Source organism: Selaginella moellendorffii, unplaced genomic scaffold (assembly GCF_000143415.4).
Source record: "Selaginella moellendorffii unplaced genomic scaffold, v1.0 SELMOscaffold_6, whole genome shotgun sequence".
NCBI lineage: Eukaryota > Viridiplantae > Streptophyta > Lycopodiopsida > Selaginellales > Selaginellaceae > Selaginella > Selaginella moellendorffii.
Genome location: NW_003314267.1, coordinates 1087106 through 1106997, shown reverse-complemented (window position 1 = coordinate 1106997; position 19892 = coordinate 1087106). Strand labels below are relative to the sequence as shown.

Here is a 19892-nt window from a genome sequence, read left to right as displayed (position 1 = left end):
CGGGCTGGAGCTGTCGAGGAAGAGGGTTTTTCATCTGTCCCCAAATATACGCTTTTCTAGCTGCGAAGATCTTGCGTTTTGGCCGGTTCTTGCCCTCGGCGCTAGCGCTACATTCTTCGATCGACTGGTACTGCGCCGCTGCTGCGGCGATGGGATTGCTAGGAATGGAATGCGGGAGGAGCGTGGCGGAGATTCTGGTCTGAATCGAGGTATGAGTGCTCCAGGATTGTCGCGTCGATCGCTGGCCGCGGTATTCTTGGGGGCATTGGCGCTCTGGATTGGCTCCGAGGCGAGCGAGCTCGGGATTTCGGCAGAGATTCGGGCAAGGATGGAAATATTTTGGATTTCGGGGATAGGTAGGCAGCTAGAATATAAATGATCGCCGAGGGATGGACGCGATGAAGCAGCGGCAAGAGGCAGAGGCGAAGGCGAGGGACTCTATTGATTGCTCTGGCCGAGGCTGCGAATCGCTGGAGCTGCCCAAATGGTGCTTCAAGCGGGAAGAGGATGGCAAGGAGACGGTGTTGGAGCATATCATCTTGGACATGATGGGGAGCTCCGTGACAGTGGAGAACTTCGCGAATGCGGCTGTCCATCGCGCGTTTTGCCGCAAGAGGAGGCTGCTGGACCGCACCAACACCGTGCTCGTCTCTCGCCTCGCGATAATGGTACGTGGTTTATTTGATTCACTCTGTGCCTCTTTGACTATCTAACGCATCGGGAAACGCAGATTCTATTCGCCTTGATGCTCGTTTGCACCAGCCTCGTTACATGGTACTACACTTCCACCTATAGCAAGAAGGCTGTGAACCACGCGGCTTCGGTCTTGCGGCGTGAGCTACTCCAAAGCAGCTTGCAAACAACGTCGCTGATCCTAGGAGAGACTTACAACATGTCCTCTACTTTGAGCTCCCTTCACCAAAACGTTTTTCTCAGCAACCGCAATTGGGCTTCGTCACAGGACGAGGTTCGTTCTATTCTTCTCTTCGGTTTGTTGCTCTAGCTCTCTTAACAGATCAGGAGAATCAATTGGGCTTTTCTATCAACGAGGCCGCAACTGAGCTCCGTCTCGTTTCTACACCGAGATGGTTATGCGGTTGATTATTCAAGAGTTAACAGTTCGGAGTACTTGTTCTTCGCCAACGAGTCTTCTGCAGGCGTTCCTAAAGCATGGTACATGCAGGTATCTTTTCCGGTGCTCTAGTTTTACGCGTGACGCTATTGCACTGCTTGTGTTCCAGAATCTGACTGGGTCAAAAACTGGAATAGGAAAGTTTCCCGCCGTAGAAAGCAATTCGACGCCTTATGTCATCAACCCTTCCATCATGCGCAAATTTCAAGCCAGCCAGGTCTCGGAGATCTTAATGTAGTATGCGAATCTAATGCTTGTGATTTTCTTTTCAGGCAAACTGGAGTATAGAGCCGGGGGTTTTCGGTGAGCCAGTGATAGCTGCCGCAGCCTCGGTGTTGTCGGAAAGTAATGAATTTATCGGCGTCTCGGCAATCACAACATCCTTGAAAGAATTAACAAACTATTTATCTACAGTGGACCTGCTTGGAGGATTTCTTTACGTTGTCTGGTACGTGTTTTGACTTCCTTTCGCTCTGGAGCTCAATCTACTGAATTTCAGGAAAGACGAAAACAATAATTCAAAAATCATAGCGATGTCGAGCGAAATGCAAGATACCGACATTTTATGCGATGCCAGAAATTCTTCCAATCCAACAATTGCTGCAGCTGCCACATTTTTAGAGTCAGGATACAAGAATAATCTTTTGGAAGTTCATGCTGTGAACGTTAACCTTATGGGTACCAAGTATTACATTGATACTATGCCAGTGAACAATAGTCCTTTCAGTAGCCTAAAGCTGGTGAGTCTGTAGTGGATTTTTTTGAACAGCCTAATGTTCTTGTTTTCACAGACTGCAGTAGCTGCTATCCCAAAGAAACGCATAATGGGTAAGATCGAGTCGTGGAAACGGACAGTGGTTGCAGTGTCTGTCAGCATTGCGATTGCTATCTCCATCGTGGGCTGTCTTCTAATATGTGTGCTTACGAGCAATATGAGCACCGAAATGCAGCTGAAGCAAGAACTGATTCGGCAGCTGATAGCCAAACATCGAGCCGAACAACTAAGCAATCATAAAAGCCAATTTCTTGCCAACATGAGGTATACATGACAACAACAATCCTAATTTGTTGAGGACTGACCATGACTTCTTTCAGCCATGAGCTACGAACTCCCATGGCTGGCATAATTGGCATGTTGGATATTCTATCATGTGACACTCTAACTCCCGAGCAAGAAACTTCCGTTGGACAAATACGACGATGCGCAACGGGGCTTCTTAGCATGGTTAATAATGTGCTGGATATCAGTAAGGTATGTTTCTCTCACGTATGACTTCTGCACTTACTGCTTGAACAGGTGGAGGCAGGAAAAATGGACTTGGATCTTGCTCCTTTTAATCTGGCGAGCGAGCTGGAATCTCTTGTGGATATGTTTGCAGCCCAGTCCTATGCAGCTAGTGTGGATGTTGCGTTGGATCTTTCAGGTATTTTTGTTTTTTGATATTCTGTTTCCAGTCCATGTATTATCTTGTATTTCAGATACCATTCCGCAGGCCTTGAAAGGTGATGCGTGCCGAATTCGACAAATATTTAGCAACCTGCTTTCAAATTCCATGAAGTTCACGGAAAATGGCCATATAGTCATTCGTGGTTGGGCTGATGAAAAACCGGAAATTAGTAGTGATGGTCCATCTTTCATCAATCTCATCTTTGAAGTTGATGACACAGGTACGATTGATAGATTTACGTTCTAGACATTGTTTTTAACAGAACTATTCTCATAGGTTGCGGAATTCCGTCCCACATGCATGAAACGGTCTTCGACAGTTTCGTTCAAGCAGATGCATCGTCGACGAGAATTCACGGAGGCTCTGGCCTTGGTCTCTATATTGTCCGGTCGCTAGTTCAGAAAATGGGTGGAGAAGTGCAAGTCATTTGCAAGCAAGGACCTGGAACTCTTATTCGTTTCAATATTGTCATGGAGAGATTGAAGGATGTTCCTCCGGAAACATTAGTGGCGAGTTCGCCGTCACCCGACAGCTTGAGCTCTCTCATAGGATCGCCGCAAGTTTATGTTTCGTATCCGACACCATCCTTCAGTCTTCTCGAGCGCACTCAGGTGGTGGTCGCTATGCCAGATGGTATGGCGGCAAGCACTTGCATCCGCTGGTTAGAGAAGAAAGGTACAAGGGTGACTCATGTCAGCAGCTTTCAGGATGTTCTATCGACAATGGAGGCTATATGCAGCAGTGGCTGCAATGACTTTCGGCTAAACACAAGGGAATGCCAGAGAGCTGGCTATTTCAGTGATTTAGCGGACTATTCTCCGCTGGGCAGTAGTAGTGCAGGATGCAGCAGTCGGACTCTGGAAAGCTTTCTAGAAGCCGGCTCTTCGTTGTTGGCTTTGATCGACGTTTCTATGTTCCCTTGGGGGAAGTCGGGACCCTCGGACTGTGAAAGTTCATCTAAGATGCCGGCCTCCTTACTCGAAGTACTCAGCTTCCTTTCAAGGATTCGTCACCGGCACTCCCTTGCGGTCGGCTGGATTGCCCCTCCTGATTCCGGAATTTCCTTCAAGAAGGCGTTACAGGTAGCTGCTCCATCAGTTATCTTGATCAAGCCTCTACATGCGAGCAGAATGAAAAGACTTCTCACTTTGCTTCAACGAGTTTCCAAGTTTGAGCCGGCATCATCCGAGCCTTTGAGCTGCATTTCAAGCGGACCTTCTACTCCACGCCTGACAAGTAGCGTACCTGTGAGGCACTGTGGAGGTGGTTTGGGCATCGTTCATCACGTGCCTTCTTCAGACGTTGCTTACCACTCGGACGACTACATTCTCAGTACACCGGGATCACCAACGAGTGGACTTTTGACACCCGAAGTGGTAAACACCACCGCGGACGGTGTACAGGAGGACAGGAAAGGTGCCAAGGACCTCGAGAACGAGTGGAGCGGCCCGGTTATAGATCTACGAATACCGACCAAGCCAAAGAGCACAAGTTCTGCGAGAAGTCCTTTCAGCCTACCGGAAAGTGAGATCAGCACATCAAATGCGTCCCCGACTCATGCAGCAGTGGAGCCCTCAGGCTCCAAACCTTTAGCTGGCTTGCGGATTCTAGTGGTGGAGGACACGCCCATACTGCAGCGGATGATCGGGACAATCCTGGGAAAGCTTGGAGCTGAGGTGACAATAGTCGGGGACGGACAACAAGCCGTGACAGCAGTGGCAAAGTCAGTTAACGAGCTTCTGAAGTCACAGACTCTACACTTCGACTTGATCCTGATGGACTGTGCAGTAAGTTACTATTCAATGATCTTTGCTTCTTATTAATTGACAAAATCTCTTCTTTGTTTTTTTTTTTTTGTGTTTTCTTGATAGATGCCGGTGATGGATGGCTACAGCGCGACCAAGGCCATCCGAGAATCAGAGGCTGACACAGACCGACACATTCCCATCGTCGCACTCACGGCGCACGCTCTAACAAGCGACGAAGCCAAATGCCGTGCTGTTGGAATGGACGCTTACCTCACCAAGCCGATCAATTGTAAGCTGATGGTAAGCACGATCCAGGAGCTGGTAAAGAAGCAGTAATTCCAGTAGCACAGGATAGCTCAGGACAGGGTGAAAGGAGGGCAGGGAAAGTCCAAAGTTTTGCAGTGGAGACGAGAGAAAGCAAAAGTTTTTCTTCTAGGAGGGGGACTAAGAAACTGCTAGATACACATATCGGAGATAAAGGAGCTGTTAGCAAGTCACTGGGAAAGCATTAGATGCGCCGCTGGTGGTGGTCCTTGTCGGCTTAAGTTACCGAAGAAGCCACAGCTGCGAAGTTCTTCCAAGATCTCAGGAACGACAACTTCATGATCTCGACAGGTAAAATAGAAAACTGCATCAATTACTAACAGAGCTCGTTGGATCGACCAGAGTCTACTCGCTCGCATCAAAGAAGAAGCGCGCGAAGAGATCATTCGGACTTTAAGAAAAATACGAAAAATTTGATTCTTTAGAGGGCTTCGACGAAGTGGATCAAAGCTTAAAAGAAGAATTTTGGTCTCTACTTTTGCCAGGCCAAACAATGGTGGTCTCCAGCTAGCTATGATTTGGCCGGGTTGCCACGTCACTTCACCGCGCGATTAAACCGGCCCTTGGATCCTCCATTCACACGTACCATGGGACCGTCAACTTTACATGCATGGATGGAGGGCATGCCGCATGATGTGGGGTAATTGGTGTGGAGTTCACATCACGATGTGGATGATAAGCATCTATGATGTCCCAACTACTCGTATGGGGTCCCACGTGGCACAGTTGCAGTGGCCAGGGGATTTTTGTATGTATATTTCTTCGGGTATAGCCTATAGGCACCCACCCATGTGACAGCTCACCATTGTTTTGTTCCCCGATTTAATAAAAATCATTACACTAGACTACAGAGAAGGATCAATCAAAGTGGTTTTATTGCCGTGATTTTCCTTCTCTCTTTTTTGTGGACGAAGGGGAGAAGAGAGTGAGAAGGCGCGCTAGGTTTTCGATCGGGGAAGGGAGGAGCGCTCCGGCCAGCGGTTGCCAGGCATGGATTGATTCGATAATCTCGCCGCCGGGTTGTGGATCGCCTCGAATCGTGATGCCGCGCTGAAATTTCGATCCTCTCTCGGACGCCTGGAGCTGCCTGTGCCGGTAAGCGAGCAATGTAGGTTTCTCGAGCATCGGATTGTGAGAATCTCGTCACTGTTTCTCTGTAGTAGGACAAGGGTCGCCGGATTCTCGAGAGGAATGGTCGGCGAGTGAGATCGGCTGGATCTAGAGCCTGCTGCTTCCTTAGGGCGCTGCATTCGCGATGAAGGCCGATATAGTGCTGGATTTCGCCGTCTTCCAGCTCACACCGACCAGGACCAGGTTTCCAGAGTGTTTAGCTTCGACTGATACTTTGATCCTGATATTGCATTGTTATTCCAGGTGTGAGCTGCTGATATCGTCCCATGGTGTGAGCGAGAAATTGGCATCTGGATTGCTCAAGCCATTCCTTGCCCATTTGAGGGCAGCCGAGGAGCAAATTGCTGTTGGTGGCTACTCGATCAGGCTCGAGCCCCCGATTGATGGCAACCAAGGCAAAGCAAGCTGGTTCACTAAAGGCACCATGCAAAGGTAAAGCGCCTTTCGCTACTACCATTCATTGCGCTCCACCAATAATTCTTGGGACTGTTTCTGTAGATTTGTGCGCTTCGTTAGCACTCCGGAGGTGCTGGAGCGCGTCAGCGTTGTGGAGACGGAGCTAATTCAGCTCGAAGAAGAGTTGTGCAACTACACGAATGAGGTAACCTTACTTTTCTTCAAATGGTTTTCTGAATGATGTTTACGTGACTTCAGGGAGACGACCAGCAATCTGTTGCTGGATCAGTCGTGACTGTTTCAGGTACCCATTCTAATCACCATGATTTTCAACTTTCTTTAACTGTGGATATAGGTGGTGGAAAATCTTTCAACAAGCAAAGCAAGGTCCGAACCTTTTGAATTTGTGTCAAGCAGCTCATTTTTGTGTCAACAGATCCGCAAGGATGTAGAAGAGGTCGACGCTGAAAACAATGAAACTTCCAGGTAGAGAGTGATTGCTCGTACCGGTTTGTTCGGGTTTAACCGCTGCCATTTTGAAGGTGCCGTTTGATCAAAGCTATGGAAACTCGACACGCGGTCTTGCAAAGAGAACAAGGGATGGCATTTGCTCGTGCAGTTGCCGCCGGTTTTGATATGGATCACCTGTCCGACCTTCTTGGTTTCGCAGAGTATTTTGGCGCTGCGCGACTAAGGTGAGCTACCTCGGGGTTTTACGCATTATGACTAACAATAAGCTCCACAAATGCAGCGAAGCTTGTCACAAGTTTGCGTCTTTGTGCAAAAAACAGCAAGAAGGTGGTCTATGGCTGGACGAAATGGAACTTGTAGCAGCAGAGGGCGCGTATGCATATCCGGAGGCGAACGGCACTGGAATAACTATTGCTCCCGAGGGCCTGGCCCCACTGAAGAACATGATTGAGGCCTCCAAGGCTCACGACGAGAAAGGAACAGATGATACGGCCCGAAAGGACTCCCTTGAAAATCTCCAGCGGCAACCGTCCGGCTACCTGTCTGATCAGCACCACAGCTTTCCTCAGATGATGGGAATGCCACCGTATGGACATCCTCCTCCTTGGATGCATTTCGGCAGCGAGCAGGGTTACGATCCTCGATTTATGCCTCAGAATCCATACGTGAACGGTAACTACGGCCAGATGAATCCATACTGGGCGGTTCCTCCCCCCGGTACTTTCAACAACGCATCCACCAACGGTGAAGCAGAGGAGGAAGAGGATGAAGTAGCAGAAAAAAGTAACGGCAAAAAGAACAGCAGGAAGTCTTCACCTCGGAGAAGAACGTCTTCGCCACTAAAGAAAGTTCAAGTCGGGCGTCCAGGAAAACGGTCAGGCATGGTTCTTATCCGGAATATCAATTATATTACAGGGTCACAGGATCAACCTGCTGGTGGAAACAAAAGCAGGAGCACGGAAAACGAATCCGATGAGAGCAGTGAGTTTGAAACTAGCAGTGAGATAGATCAAGGGGGGAAGCAACATTATAGCGAAGAACGTCCGAGTCGAAACAAAAAGAAAACGAGGCGCCACAAATCTGTTCCTGTGGTAACGGAGATCTCGTCTGAAGGCTCCCATGCATCAGCAAACGGAAAGGATACGATTGATGATACTTACTTCTCGGTACCAGGGAGAGGCGGCCTTCAATCTGGGGGAAATGCGTATGCTTTTGACTCGGAAGCACTCCCACAACAGCACGACAGGAGACGTTCAGAGTTTACTTCCGATGACTCATATATGCTTAATGGTGACGGAAGAGCTCATGGGAGAAAGACAGGTTCCCAGTATGGTGCTGAAGATCAGATGAAATCTAGTAATCTAGCGTCCAAGGATGGACTGGTGCTGCCTGGGAGGAATCAGGCCGGGCATTTCGTCTCTAGCAATTACGACTCAGAACTGTCTTTCAGGAAAGCAGGCCAACACGATGGTAACTTGGACGATTCCTTCATCATTCCCCAGCGTTCTGGTTTCTCGGATTCAGCACATCCGATAGACGAGTCTTATCAGCATCAAAATCGACAGGACGATTCCAAGGATATGAGTTCAGATGCAGTACTACAGGATCTTTTTATCGTCCCTTCTCGACCTGCTCTTGATACCTCAGAGGTGACAAGACGGACCTTGGAGCTCGAAATGCCGGCAGACCAGCTTTACGTAGAGACAAAAGAAAAGCCTGAAAGTCCAAAGTTCGAGCCGGAGGATATATGGATGCTGCCAGAGAGATCGGTGGGGAAGGAGTCACTTGAGAAGCGATGGAGCGACGTCAACGTTGAAATGGAGGCAATGTCGGCCATGCAACCGAAACCTGAGCCTGCACCAGAAGAGGAAGTCGAGGAGAAATTTTACGAGCAATACCATGAACAGCGAGACGCTAAGTTGACGAAGGAGGCTGGGCCGAAGAAGGCAGAGAGAGAAGCAAGACTGAAGTCGCTGCAAGACACGCTAGACAAACGAAAGGCCGAATTGTCTTCTCGGTTCAAGGCAACAAGATCATCAATTCTGAAGACAAAAAGAGAGAAGGTATGTTATATGCTGACTGCGTGTATCTAACCATCCTTGGTACTTGCAGGAGGAGGCAGAGAGGAAACGTCTCGAAGAAATTGCGGCTGAACGTCGCAATCGAATTGCTGCACGAACCGGAGGCACTTCAACACCAAAATCTCAGCCGGCCGTGTCCAAAGTGAGTAGAACCAGTACTTCTAGCAAGCCCCCGACCAGAGCATTGAGTTCGACGACAACAAACAAGAGTTCTTCAGTAAAAAAGCCAACGTCAAGCAGCAATCCGCTCAGCCGATCCGTCCCTTCCCTTGCAGACGTTCGCAAGGAAAACGCAAAGCCGCCGGCTGTCCGACAGCAGGGAGCAACTGGAAAAGCAGGAGAATCATCCTCTACTAAGAAGCCAATGCCTGTGATGAGGAAAAGCGTAGCGTCAGTGCGAGAACTGGTAAAACCGGAGACACAGAAGGCTTCCTCAAACCGGGCAGGAGCTTCTCTCTCACAAGCAGACTCTCGGTCGGCCTCGTCCAGGAGTCTCAAGGGAGTCCCATCGACTCCAGCTCTGGCAGCCTCTAGCCAGGAGAAAGCCAAAGTTTCAGGTAATGCTCCCCCGGGGGTGACGAGTTCCATTGCATTGAATCCTAACGAGTCGTCGTCCTCTTCTCACCTGCAGCAAGTAAGTACTAAGAGTGCCGAAAGAGTAGCGTCTCCAGGGCTCAGCGCCGAGACTCTGGAAAAGGCCGATGAGCTCCACTACGGCAGCAGTGGTATCTCCCTCGAAGTCCCACAGATCGAGGCCGTTAGCTTTGAGCAAGCGAAAGATATCCCGGAAGTGAAAATGGTGGCGAACTCTCGCCACGCAAAAGATGACGATAGCAGCGCTCCGGCGGTGGAACCCGCCGGAGACAAAGGCAGCAGCAGGGAAACGCTAAACCCAGTCCAACCGACACAAGTGACACAGATCAGAGACGCAAAAGAAGTTAACAGCAGCGAAGCTGTGGAAGCAGTGGAAGCGCAGATCAAGGTTTCACAGATCAGAGACGCTAGCTCTCGGCAAACAAAAGAAGTTGGCAGTGGCGAAGCAGCGGAAGCAGTGGAAGCGCAGATCAAAGTCGCGAGCTCGCAGGTGGAACCAGTTTCGCAGATCAAAGCCGCTAGCTCGCAAGATGGAGACGAGATCGAAGCTGCGAGCTCGAAAGTGGGAGACGTTTCGCAGATCAAGGCCGCGAGCTCGAGAGTGGTGGAACCGGTTTCGCAGATGAAAGTGGCTACCTCGCAGCAGGAGATCAAGGCCGCGAGCTTCCAGCCGCGAGTGGAAGGCATGGTAGCAGCGAAACCAATCCCTCCGGATGTGGAAGTGATCTACGTCCCGCACAAGATCAAGAACAAGGACTCCGGCTTGAAGAAGCTGCTGAAAATCGGCCGGAGCTTGGTCAGGAACTAGGACGCAGGGTTTTCTCGTAGAGAATGTGAGCTTCTTTCCTTCTATACTCGTAATATTTCTATCTTGTTGCCTAATTATATATAGATTTGAATGGAGCATTGTGGGTTTTCTACAGGCTCCTTACACACCATGGCCAAATGCCGAATCTACGAGGAGCTGCGCGCTGCGGGCCGTGGATTCCCGTCGTCTTGGCCGCATTGAAGTGGTGTGGCAGCGCGCCCGATCTCCAAGCGAATTCATATGGACAAATCCGTTAGTAAACCCGTTTAAAAGGCCATCGGTTTTATGAATTTAATTTTAAAGTTATCTATTGTTTCAAAACAGTGGAGCTTGTTCATCGTCCCTTTCAAGAAGCTTTGCACCTGCATGTATATTTCACAAACTGTGTCAATAACACCCATAAAAGTAGTCTAATGTATTTGCTATAACTCAGACTCGCATTCCCATGTGTGCTACTAGAATTCTACTCTTCTTTGCAATTCAAGCTTACAACAACCTTTTGATAGTGGTCCAAATAACGCCTCATGGTGTTCGGTCTTTTTGAAACCATAAGAACATTTTCCCTTAATGCTAATTTAACCGTGGACTGTAAACATGCAGAGTGTTAAAAGGGCATTTTCAATCCGAAAGATATACTAAAACCATGATACCACAACCATTCTTTGTTTGGCTACAAGGAGTTGCTGCTACCCATCCATCATGTCCTCTCAAAAGCTAGTGATGAGATTCTTAAAGCTACAGGGGGAAGCAGTCAGTCTTTTTAAAGGTGCAATCCAAGAACAAACAAAATCCAGGCTACCAAGCAATCTAGAGATGGAGCATATTCTATTTTTCTACACCTCTCTCCTAAAGGTTAACAAAAAATGACTATAAACTTTATTTAACAAAATGTTTTAGAAGCCCATGCATGTTTAACTATTGGTTTAATATTCAATGTTGTCTGATATGTAAAATATAAAACTAAGTTACAGTCATCTTGCAGTATTAAATTCGCATTTTCATGGCAATTATTATTATTACAGTAGGTATTTGAATGCCAAAGAACATTTTTATTAAAAGAATATAGGACTAAATTTCCATCTTCTTGTAATCTTAAAACACACTTCAAGCCTTTATTTGATGTTTTAGTTGACCATAAAACTCTATTTTCTGCATATAATATTAAATTACAATCAATGTCTAGATATAGATGTGACTTTTTATTTAAAGAAACTAAAAATTGTGTTGGCAGTAAATATTGATGTGGCATGTTAATATAACCACTTATTAATGTAAATGTAAAAATGTTACATCTTGTTTCTATTTGTGATATAATTTGTTCCTGGAATTGGGAATTATTGTATATATTATTTTCTAAACTTTGAAGGTTATAATTTCTAATGAAATAGTAAATAATAAAATGGTTAGATTTTATAATAATATATGAAGCAGCTGAATTTATTATTTCATAATAAGAATTTGCTAGAATCTCATATAATGAGCTTCTTATAATAGATCCTGCTTCTGTATGACCCTCATTTGTTACATGACAAAGTAATTGAACTGTATCCAAAGCAAAAATCCCAAATCCAACATCATTATTTGAATTGATTAATACATCTCCATACAGACTTTGACCTAAAGGAATTATATTATCAGGAATTTGATTAATTGCTTTTGCAATAGTAATTATAATTGTCTTTGCTACTTCTGCACTTATAGCATTAATTCTACCAATTTCATAATTAATATTGTCAGCATGAATGCTCATAAATGTTAGAAATATCAAAGCAGCTAATAACAATTTTACAAGCATCCTAAACTACTATTATCTTATACTGTAATTATATTTATACACACAACTACTGTTGCATTGACTTGACAACCTCCGTCCCAAGTGTTACCCAATTGGTAATCCATATGCAAAACTCTCAACAATAGAATGCTTAGGCAATATCAATTTCCTCATTGGTATTTTCATTCAGCAAGCCTGTGGGCCAGCATTCTTTTTGAGCTTGAAGTGATAACCTACATTAGCCTAGCTTGTTTATATATCTATATGGTATATACTAAAAAACAATTAAGTTTCTTTAGCATAAGTTATGATTATCAGGATCAAAGAGTATCTTATTTGGTATATGCTGAAGTCAAATTTTATGATTTAGATAATACAAATAATTTGTTACACTTATGAAGCAAAGTGGTTTACTTTACAAATTAAGATGAGCTCAAATAGCTAAATTTTAATTATAATTAATTAAATTAAATATCCAAATACTCAAATTCTACTACATCCACTTGTTCGCAAGAGAGCTCATTGTAGCATGCCTTTCGAAGCTGATGCTCGAGTGTGGATGACTCTACTTGCTTGCTGCCGGAGGCACTTGGACACGGAGAATGGCAAGCTTTGTGCAGAGAGATTGTTTGTTTTGGATCCAGAGAACGTTTCACCGTACAAGATCCTCGTGGAGATCTACAGCCAAACCGGGAGAGAGAACGACATTGCTGGATTGAAGAAGATGGTGAGAGACAAAGGTCTCCACAAGCTTGAGGCCGAGAGCCTGATCCAGATCGATGGCAACACGCACAAGTTTCGAGTGGGAGACACTGCGCATCCGAGCATCAAGAAAGTTCGCAAGGAAGTTGCCAGGTTGACGAAGCTGATGGGAGAGATCATGGGTATAAACACGAGAACTTGGGATGGAGCAAGTGTGGCGGCGGTGTTCACAGTGAGAAGCAATCGCGTATGCACTGTGTGAGAAGAGCCGTGAGATCTCGCTCGTGAATAACTCGTGAAAAACTAAACTACATTAGTTTAGGCAGCCAATGGAATGGGAATCATACCCATATAATTGTGGGAGCTTGCGCTTACATTTTATCTGGCTGCAAGTGCTTTTATATGATCATGAATTTTGTTTGCAGTAGTTAACATTGCTAGCAAGATGTATCGATCAAGTGAAGTTATAAGCGGTGTTACAACTGGTTTTCACACAATTTTGACAGCCAATTCTTTATATACTACATACAGCATTGGATATGGCATTCAGTCCCACCTACAAGGCTTCCTTTAAAAAAAAAATTTCATTGTTTTTTGTTTGCTTTAAAAAACCAAATGGGCTGTAAAGAATATTCAAGAATCTTCAACCCTTAATCAGGTTTCAAATACACTAAGCTAAACTATGCTTACCATGAAGAGTAAAAAAATATTGGAATCTTAGGCCAATAATTTTTCTTCATATTTTCTAAGATAGATAGCATTATGTGCTTGTCATGTTGAAGTCATGTAATCTTCTAAAGAGTTTCCATTATTATTATCACTATCAGAAGTTTGACATCAAGAGGACTAATAAAGGGTAAAAGCATGAAATAGATATCCAGAAAGTGGGATATTTTTGCAGTGTCCCACTTTCTTAATGGTAGATAAGTTAATTAGCAGCTTAAGCCACAATTTTCTTGTGCTTCTGAAGGAATTACTGTGCTGCCAAGTGATCACCTCCTGTGATGATGAGTGGCAGTGCTAATCGAAAATATGTATGGTGGCTCAAGAAGTATTGTAGTTGCAAAAATGCCAAGGTTATAGAGCCATCACTCAGTGCAAAGCAAAGAATTGTTAAACACATCTCTTTTGCCACTCAATGTGAGATTCTTGTCTTGGTTCCATACATACACAACCTTTGCCAAGTTAGAAACTTTTTCTTCATCCATTAAAGAAATTTCTAATGTTTAATTTTTTCTTTGTACACAAGGCTAACTTAAGGAGATGGTTGAAAACACCTTGGCCAATTTTGACCTAAACAAGAGAGTGAACTTTGCAGGTTTATGCAAGCTTCAATTTATTCACTTGTTGGATGCCACATGGTAAATGATAGCCAAATGGGAAAGCTTCTCAAACTTAATTGGAAGATCATAGCTCATGCAAAAGAGCACTATAAGGCTGTGATAAATGGTGAAGTTTTATGGAGCTTTATTAAATAAAAGAAATACTTCAATATGATCCCAGACAAGATCAAAGAAGTATGTGATTTTTGGATTTGTAACTGTAACACATCTTATCTCTCTTTTCTTAAGCCAATTAAAAAAAGGGCAATTACTTAATGAAAGAGCCTTTAGTAACTATTTTATTCTCATCCCTTTAATCCAACTGGAAGAGGGGTAATTACTTGATGAGAGAGCCTTTAGTAACTCTTTTATCCCCATTTATCCCTTAAGATTCCAAGGATCTACGGTGACAGTATATCCAAATCTTATCTTATGGTCATATATGCTACATGGAAGTATCAGAAAGGACTCCGAGATGAATTTGAGAAAGAGCTCAAGATGGAGTCTGAAATGAAGTCCAATATAAACTCAAGATGGACTCGAGATGGAGTCTGATATGGACCCGAGATGGACTCGAGATGGAGTCCAAGATAGAGTCCAATATAGACTTGAGATGGACTTGAGATGGAGTTTGAGATGGAGTCTAATATGGATTTGAGATAGAGTTCGATATGGACTCGAGATGGATTTGAGATGGACCTGAGATAGAGTCCGAGATGGAGTCTGATATGGACCTGAGATGGACCCAAGATGGACCTAAGATGGAGTCCAAAGTCAAGTCTGAGATCAAGGATGAGACAGAGACCGAGACCGAGACTGAGATTGAAACCGAAACCAAGACTGAGTCCAAGTTCGAGGGTGAAAGCCCAAAGTGATCTTCTCCCAAACCCTAGGGGGTTAAGTGAGCTCTAAAAGTATAGTAGGGGGGAGGACTTTAATGGAGCCAATTTGGCCAGGAAAGATTAGTATGACTAAAGAAGGTTATACCCATATAGTGGATGATGATATAACCATTGTGGAGTCCAAAGCTAGAATGAATATAGACGAATAAATAGGGTAATTTGGTAAAGTGTTCAAGAGCCAATACTAATTTCCTCGAGAGATTGAATGGTCCCAATCCAAATTTGGGTGGCACTACCTACTTGGATACCTAGTATGGCTTATTGGAACCTCACTCTAGCCACATGGCTAAAGCACTTAAAGGTGGAAGGTGGGGAGAGTTCCCACGAGGCTCGCATAGGGCTATAGTGTTTTGAAATGTTGTCCCAAAATCTTAGATTATGGAAAGGAAGAGGAGTAATCCTTTTGTGTAGTGACCAAAGATATAGTCATAGAGTGAAAAAGTCCTAGAGGTCAATAGAACTTAGTGGTTGGGCCTTCAAGCCCTGACCCAACGTGTGAGCAAATACGGCTGTGGATAGAAAGGGACTTGGTGGGGACTGAAGAAGGGACATTAGAGAAGGGTGTTCTCTGTATCTTCGGGCATCTTAAAAATGTTAAAGTGTAGTCTTGGGATGATGTCACGTATGTGACTTCGGGTATCGAAAGTTACCTGTCGACCAGTCCTTATGGACACTCTTACCTTACTGCCACGATGGCAGGAGGTCGGTATTGCTGGACCCTTTATCAGCCCCTCTTGTTCAAGTGTTAGTAAACTAGACTTTGCATCTGTACTTGGCTGGATGAGCATAAGGACGAAATTCCTAAGTGTCTATTCAGCCAAGCATACTTGGCCTGGCTTTTTAGTTCTCTTTTGCTCTGTCTTGCACTGGCTTGACAAGAACCCTCGCGTATTGAGATTGGTCCCTCAATATCACTACATGATAGTTTACCGTGTCTGCCAAACACCCTCGCTATCATGCCCTTTGTGTTAGTCTCATTTCGGTCCCAAATGCTATTTATGGAAAGTGTCCAGATTTGCTCATTTGGCACATCTACGGAATGTAGAGATTGGCCTGAACAAAACGGTATTCGTCCCGTGTCCAAATTCGCAATCTAAGAACATTCCATATTTAGTAAGTTTCGAGCTTGTCCCAGAGACTAACTCTTGATACTAAGGGAGGCTTGGGGTGAAAGCCCAAAGCGTGTGTTCCTCAAGGGGGGGGGGGGGGGGGGGGCTGTGGGGGGTTCCAAATGTATAATAGGGATAGTGGGTAGGTCGGGCATGGCCGACCAACCTGAGGCATAGTTTAGCTCCCGCTTGCGTGCCTCCTTGTTCTGCGTCCAGCTTGGGTATAAGCCCAAGTTCCATTCCATGCTAGCTGGTGGAGTACCCATACTCTCACGTTAGGCCACCGGTATGCCGAAATAGTGCTAGACTCCGTTTTGCGTGCGTTTTGCGTGCTGGTCCTGGCATTGGGATGCTGGTTGCTTCAGGACTGTTCCAAGTCGCTCCAGGCCCCTGTCCCTTCGCTCCTTGGGCTTTATGCTCGGGAGTTGCTCCGTGGTACAGTTCCATCACTCCTTGGCTCCACGCTTGGGAGTTTGGCACCGTTCCTTCGTTCAGTGGCCCAAGGCCTTGAACCTCGGGTTCCTATGGACACGTGGCATGTGACACGTGGCATCTGTCACGTGGCACAAAGAGGGTTTAGGTTCCGCTTCGTGGTGTTATCCTATGGTAAATCACCATAGGATAAAGGGTCAAAACCACGTGCGCTACATTTGGTACCAGAGGATGAGTCTCGGCGAGTATTATCCAATGAGATTGGGCAACTAGTCTCGTTGCATACGCAGAGATGAAAACGATGATCCGAATGGGTACACGTTAGGGTGCAAAGACTTCGCATTGGTTCCTTGGGATAGGTTTTGGGTTACCTTGTTGTACCTTATGATGTGAGGTTGCACTTGGGCTCATAGGATGGTTTGGAGATGTTCCATTTGCATGAGTTTGAGCTTGGGCTCGTGAGTGAGGCGCATTAGCAACTCGAGGTTACACTTTGAGTTGGCAGGATTAATGTAAGCCTATCGATGGTTCTAGTGGTTCCGTAAGTTGTTCCATGTACCATGGGTGAAAGCAAACCTCCCTGGGTTTGCTATGAGTGGCAAATAGGCTAGTCCATAGCTATTTAGCACGACACTAGTGGATCCTTCCTAGGTATGATTATAAGTGGATCAATCAAGACTATAGGGATTAGTCTATTGGTTTAAGTAGTCATGGCCGTGCTCTCTCATAAACTTTTCTTGGATTGAACTGAAGGCAATGCGAAAGCAAGCTTGAGGTTTGGTCAAAGATGAGACCGAAAAGAGAGTCATCGGGGACGAAGGATCAAATACGTAAATCATTTTCTCTTCTTGGAGAGATGATCTGCAACGAGGTGTTAACCCATTGCTTGTGTTCACATCATGCAATCAAGAGTCCCTATCTTGATGCATGTTGGAGATGGTGGTCTTACAATGGTGAGTTGTGGGATGGATAGCGGTGAAGCGCTAAACCATTTTGTCTAAGCTTGCTATTGGAAGACTTGGGTTGCAATGCTCAATTCTTTTTCGAGGAACCTTGCTATTGCTCCTTGAATAGCTTGGTGTTGGATTAGTTTTGAGTTTGGTCGGAAAGAGAGTGGCATGAGCTTGTCCATGTTGTGAACAAAAGTTAGTGGTGTTGGGTGTTGTAAATCTCTATTGATAGGGTGTGGCATTTATGTTGCATTTTGTCGAATTGAGTTAGCACTTGATATTCACATAAACCTTTGCAGTAGTGACATGGGCATTTCTCATAGTGTTGCTTGATTGATGATCAAGTCATTGTGATTTATATCATATCCATGTGATAATGAGCAATGTGTTTACGAAGTTACTTGGTTAAATGATGATCAACCCCAAAGTGGTTGATGGAGAAGCTAGTCTACTTGCACGAAGTAGCATTGTAGTAGCTTTGACTGGATTCTCGATGGTGGTTCATTATGCTAAGCTTAAGTAGGTACCTTGTTTCCTAGAGTTCGCCCATTAAGATGTTGGAAAAGGGTTATAGCATTCATTTGCTATGGCTTGTTGGTTGATCCGTTAGCACTTGGAGTAGATTGTTGGATGGAGAAGATGTGTAGTTGGGGCATTAACATCACTAGCACTTGTGTTAGTGGAGGTGGCATTGTTATTTCAAGTGATGAGAAAGTTTCCTTAGAGCTTGATTTTCCATGTCATTTTTCTTGTTAGTGTTTTAGCTTCACATTGAAGGTGGTTGAAGAAGAGTGTTAATGCAATGTGGATATCCGAAGATGTGGTCTTTGTGATCAAGCCTTGGATGTTCATTTTGCACTTTGTGGATGTCGGTGTTGGAGGTAGAGATGTTCGAGGCTTAAGCATACTATGGGTCATGATGTTGGATCATGAGAATTTGTGTTGAGGTGAACCTATGTGAATTTGTTGGTAGGAGGAAGTTGGTGAAGTCTTGAAAGTTTGTATTCCTAGACTGAGAGTCATTCTTTCTTTAGAATGGAAAGATTTTTCCACAAATTTTCTTAGACTTTTCTAATGGCTGATCTGTTATCACTTTGCTCAAAAACCATTCCGTTTGTCGAAAGCCAATACAAACTAGTGAAGGGGTTGGAGTTGACTTCGGTTAGCTTAGACCTTAGTATGTAGTTTATATGATGTGGCCCAAAAGGGATGCTAACTTTTGGGGCTATTGCAATTGAGTTGGATAGAGTTTGGAATTAGTGTAGAAAAGTGGCTGTTACACTTTTCTAGAAAGGTGACCCTTGTGCCTTTCTTTTGTAGCGTTATGCTTGGTGGCAGGTTGCACTTTGCATTTTGTTAGACTCTATGAGAGTAGTGAGCTCTCACTGATCTTGACTTGGTCTTGGTGGCCTTGCGCCTTGGCTGAGGATGGTGATGTTCAACTTAGTTCTTTGAGTTTGAGATGTTGGTACCCGTACTATAGCTTTGTCCATGAGGAGGTTGTGTACCGATATGAATCCATCTCATGGTCTTCACTTTAGTTTCAGCTGAGTGTTGATCATGCATAGTTAGCCTCTTCAAGGCATGCTCAAAGCTATTGGCTAAATGCTTTGGTGGGCTTATCGTGATTGAGTTGGATTTGAGTGGTCATTTAGTTTATGCTTGTCTATGAACTTTTATCTCATACCAGAGGTATCACGTTTATGTTGGACAAGTGTATGACTCGATGACGTGAGTTTAGTGTTTGGGTCTTGTGAAGGCAAGTTGAAAGAATGATTGTTAGTTGCTTTGCGACTAGTGATTACTTGTAGACTTTGTCAAAGGCTTTTGACACTTGCTTCGCTTGATGATGATTTAGCAGTGATGGGCTTGCTTTACCGGATGGGGTTGCGGAGGATCGTGTCGTTAGACTTACATGGGTTTTCCATGTTGGCATATCGACTCTATCTCTGTCGATATCATTTGGTTGCGTTTAGTTCGTGGTTTTGGATTTCATTGAGTCTGGACGTGGTGAATCACTCCTTGATGATGTGTTATCCGTACCTGAGTAATGTTGAAGAATTGGTCTCGGATACTGAGTAAAGTATCTTCGACTTTGGTTAGCTTAGTTGCTAAAGAGTTTTGAGTCGTGATACACTCGTGCTTTCTTCTCGCTTTGTTCTGCCTTGTCATTGACATTGTTGATATTGAGATTTCAGTGAAATGAGATGTCTCTCCGCAAGATTGATGTTGAGTTTCATTAGTCTTAATGAAGATAGTGTTAATGATTTGGCTATGGCTTGTGTTATTGGCATTGGTACATTTGCTAGTTAGCAACTATTTTGACATTCAAACAAACTGAGTGACAAGTTGAGTTAGTTGTGTTCTAGACAAGATTATTTAGTAGAGGGTTGAGCTTTAGCTTTTCCTTGAAAAGTGATTTAGTCGTGGACTATGCTACCTCCACGAGAGGAAGAGTTAGTGATCGATATTAAAATGTTGAGTCCTTGCTGGATTTGAGTTCGGGATATAGCGATCATTAATGATTCTTTTTGGGCTTGTTATGAAGTGAGTTATGTCTTGTTATAG

General features: G+C 44.8%; 2 protein-coding genes across 5 annotated transcripts; both read left to right on the top strand.

Moving 5' to 3' along the window:
• Positions 1-19: 19 nt before the first annotated feature.
• On the top strand, positions 20-5124 carry LOC9635340 (histidine kinase 1). The gene is made up of 12 exons (XM_002965786.2): positions 20-668; positions 731-967; positions 1016-1183; positions 1242-1349; positions 1405-1580; positions 1632-1872; positions 1924-2171; positions 2228-2384; positions 2430-2556; positions 2612-2800; positions 2857-4367; positions 4452-5124. The coding sequence occupies exons 1-12, from the start codon at positions 390-392 to the stop codon at positions 4662-4664; spliced, it is 3654 nt and encodes a 1217-aa protein (XP_002965832.2). The 5' UTR covers positions 20-389; the 3' UTR covers positions 4665-5124.
• A 434-nt stretch (positions 5125-5558) lies between these two features.
• Positions 5559-10231, top strand: LOC9634277 (COP1-interacting protein 7). 4 transcript variants are annotated; one of them, XM_024670282.1, is made up of 10 exons: positions 5559-5747; positions 5813-6215; positions 6282-6384; positions 6438-6483; positions 6535-6566; positions 6616-6665; positions 6722-6874; positions 6931-8713; positions 8763-9288; positions 9363-9527. In XM_024670282.1, the coding sequence occupies exons 2-10, from the start codon at positions 5908-5910 to the stop codon at positions 9374-9376; spliced, it is 3015 nt and encodes a 1004-aa protein (XP_024526050.1). In that variant the 5' UTR covers positions 5559-5747; positions 5813-5907; the 3' UTR covers positions 9377-9527. The 4 variants fall into 4 exon arrangements, with proteins under 4 accessions (XP_024526050.1, XP_002965831.2, XP_024526049.1 ...); XM_002965785.2 differs by having other exon boundaries at positions 5561-5747; positions 5813-5966; positions 6027-6215; positions 8763-10231; XM_024670281.1 differs by having other exon boundaries at positions 5561-5747; positions 5816-6215; positions 8763-10231.
• The last annotated feature ends 9661 nt before the right edge of the window (positions 10232-19892 follow it).

Coding starts and splice junctions, on each gene's coding strand:
- LOC9635340 (XM_002965786.2), top strand. CDS start 390: ATGGACGCGATGAAGCAGCGGCAAGAGGCAGAGGCGAAGGCGAGGGAC. Junction 1,350..1,404: donor GCAAATTTCAAGCCAGCCAG/GTCTCGGAGATC, acceptor TTTTCTTTTCAG/GCAAACTGGAGTATAGAGCC. Junction 1,873..1,923: donor CTTTCAGTAGCCTAAAGCTG/GTGAGTCTGTAG, acceptor TTGTTTTCACAG/ACTGCAGTAGCTGCTATCCC.
- LOC9634277 (XM_024670281.1), top strand. CDS start 5,908: ATGAAGGCCGATATAGTGCTGGATTTCGCCGTCTTCCAGCTCACACCG. Junction 6,216..6,281: donor ACTAAAGGCACCATGCAAAG/GTAAAGCGCCTT, acceptor CTGTTTCTGTAG/ATTTGTGCGCTTCGTTAGCA. Junction 6,567..6,615: donor CTTTCAACAAGCAAAGCAAG/GTCCGAACCTTT, acceptor TTGTGTCAACAG/ATCCGCAAGGATGTAGAAGA.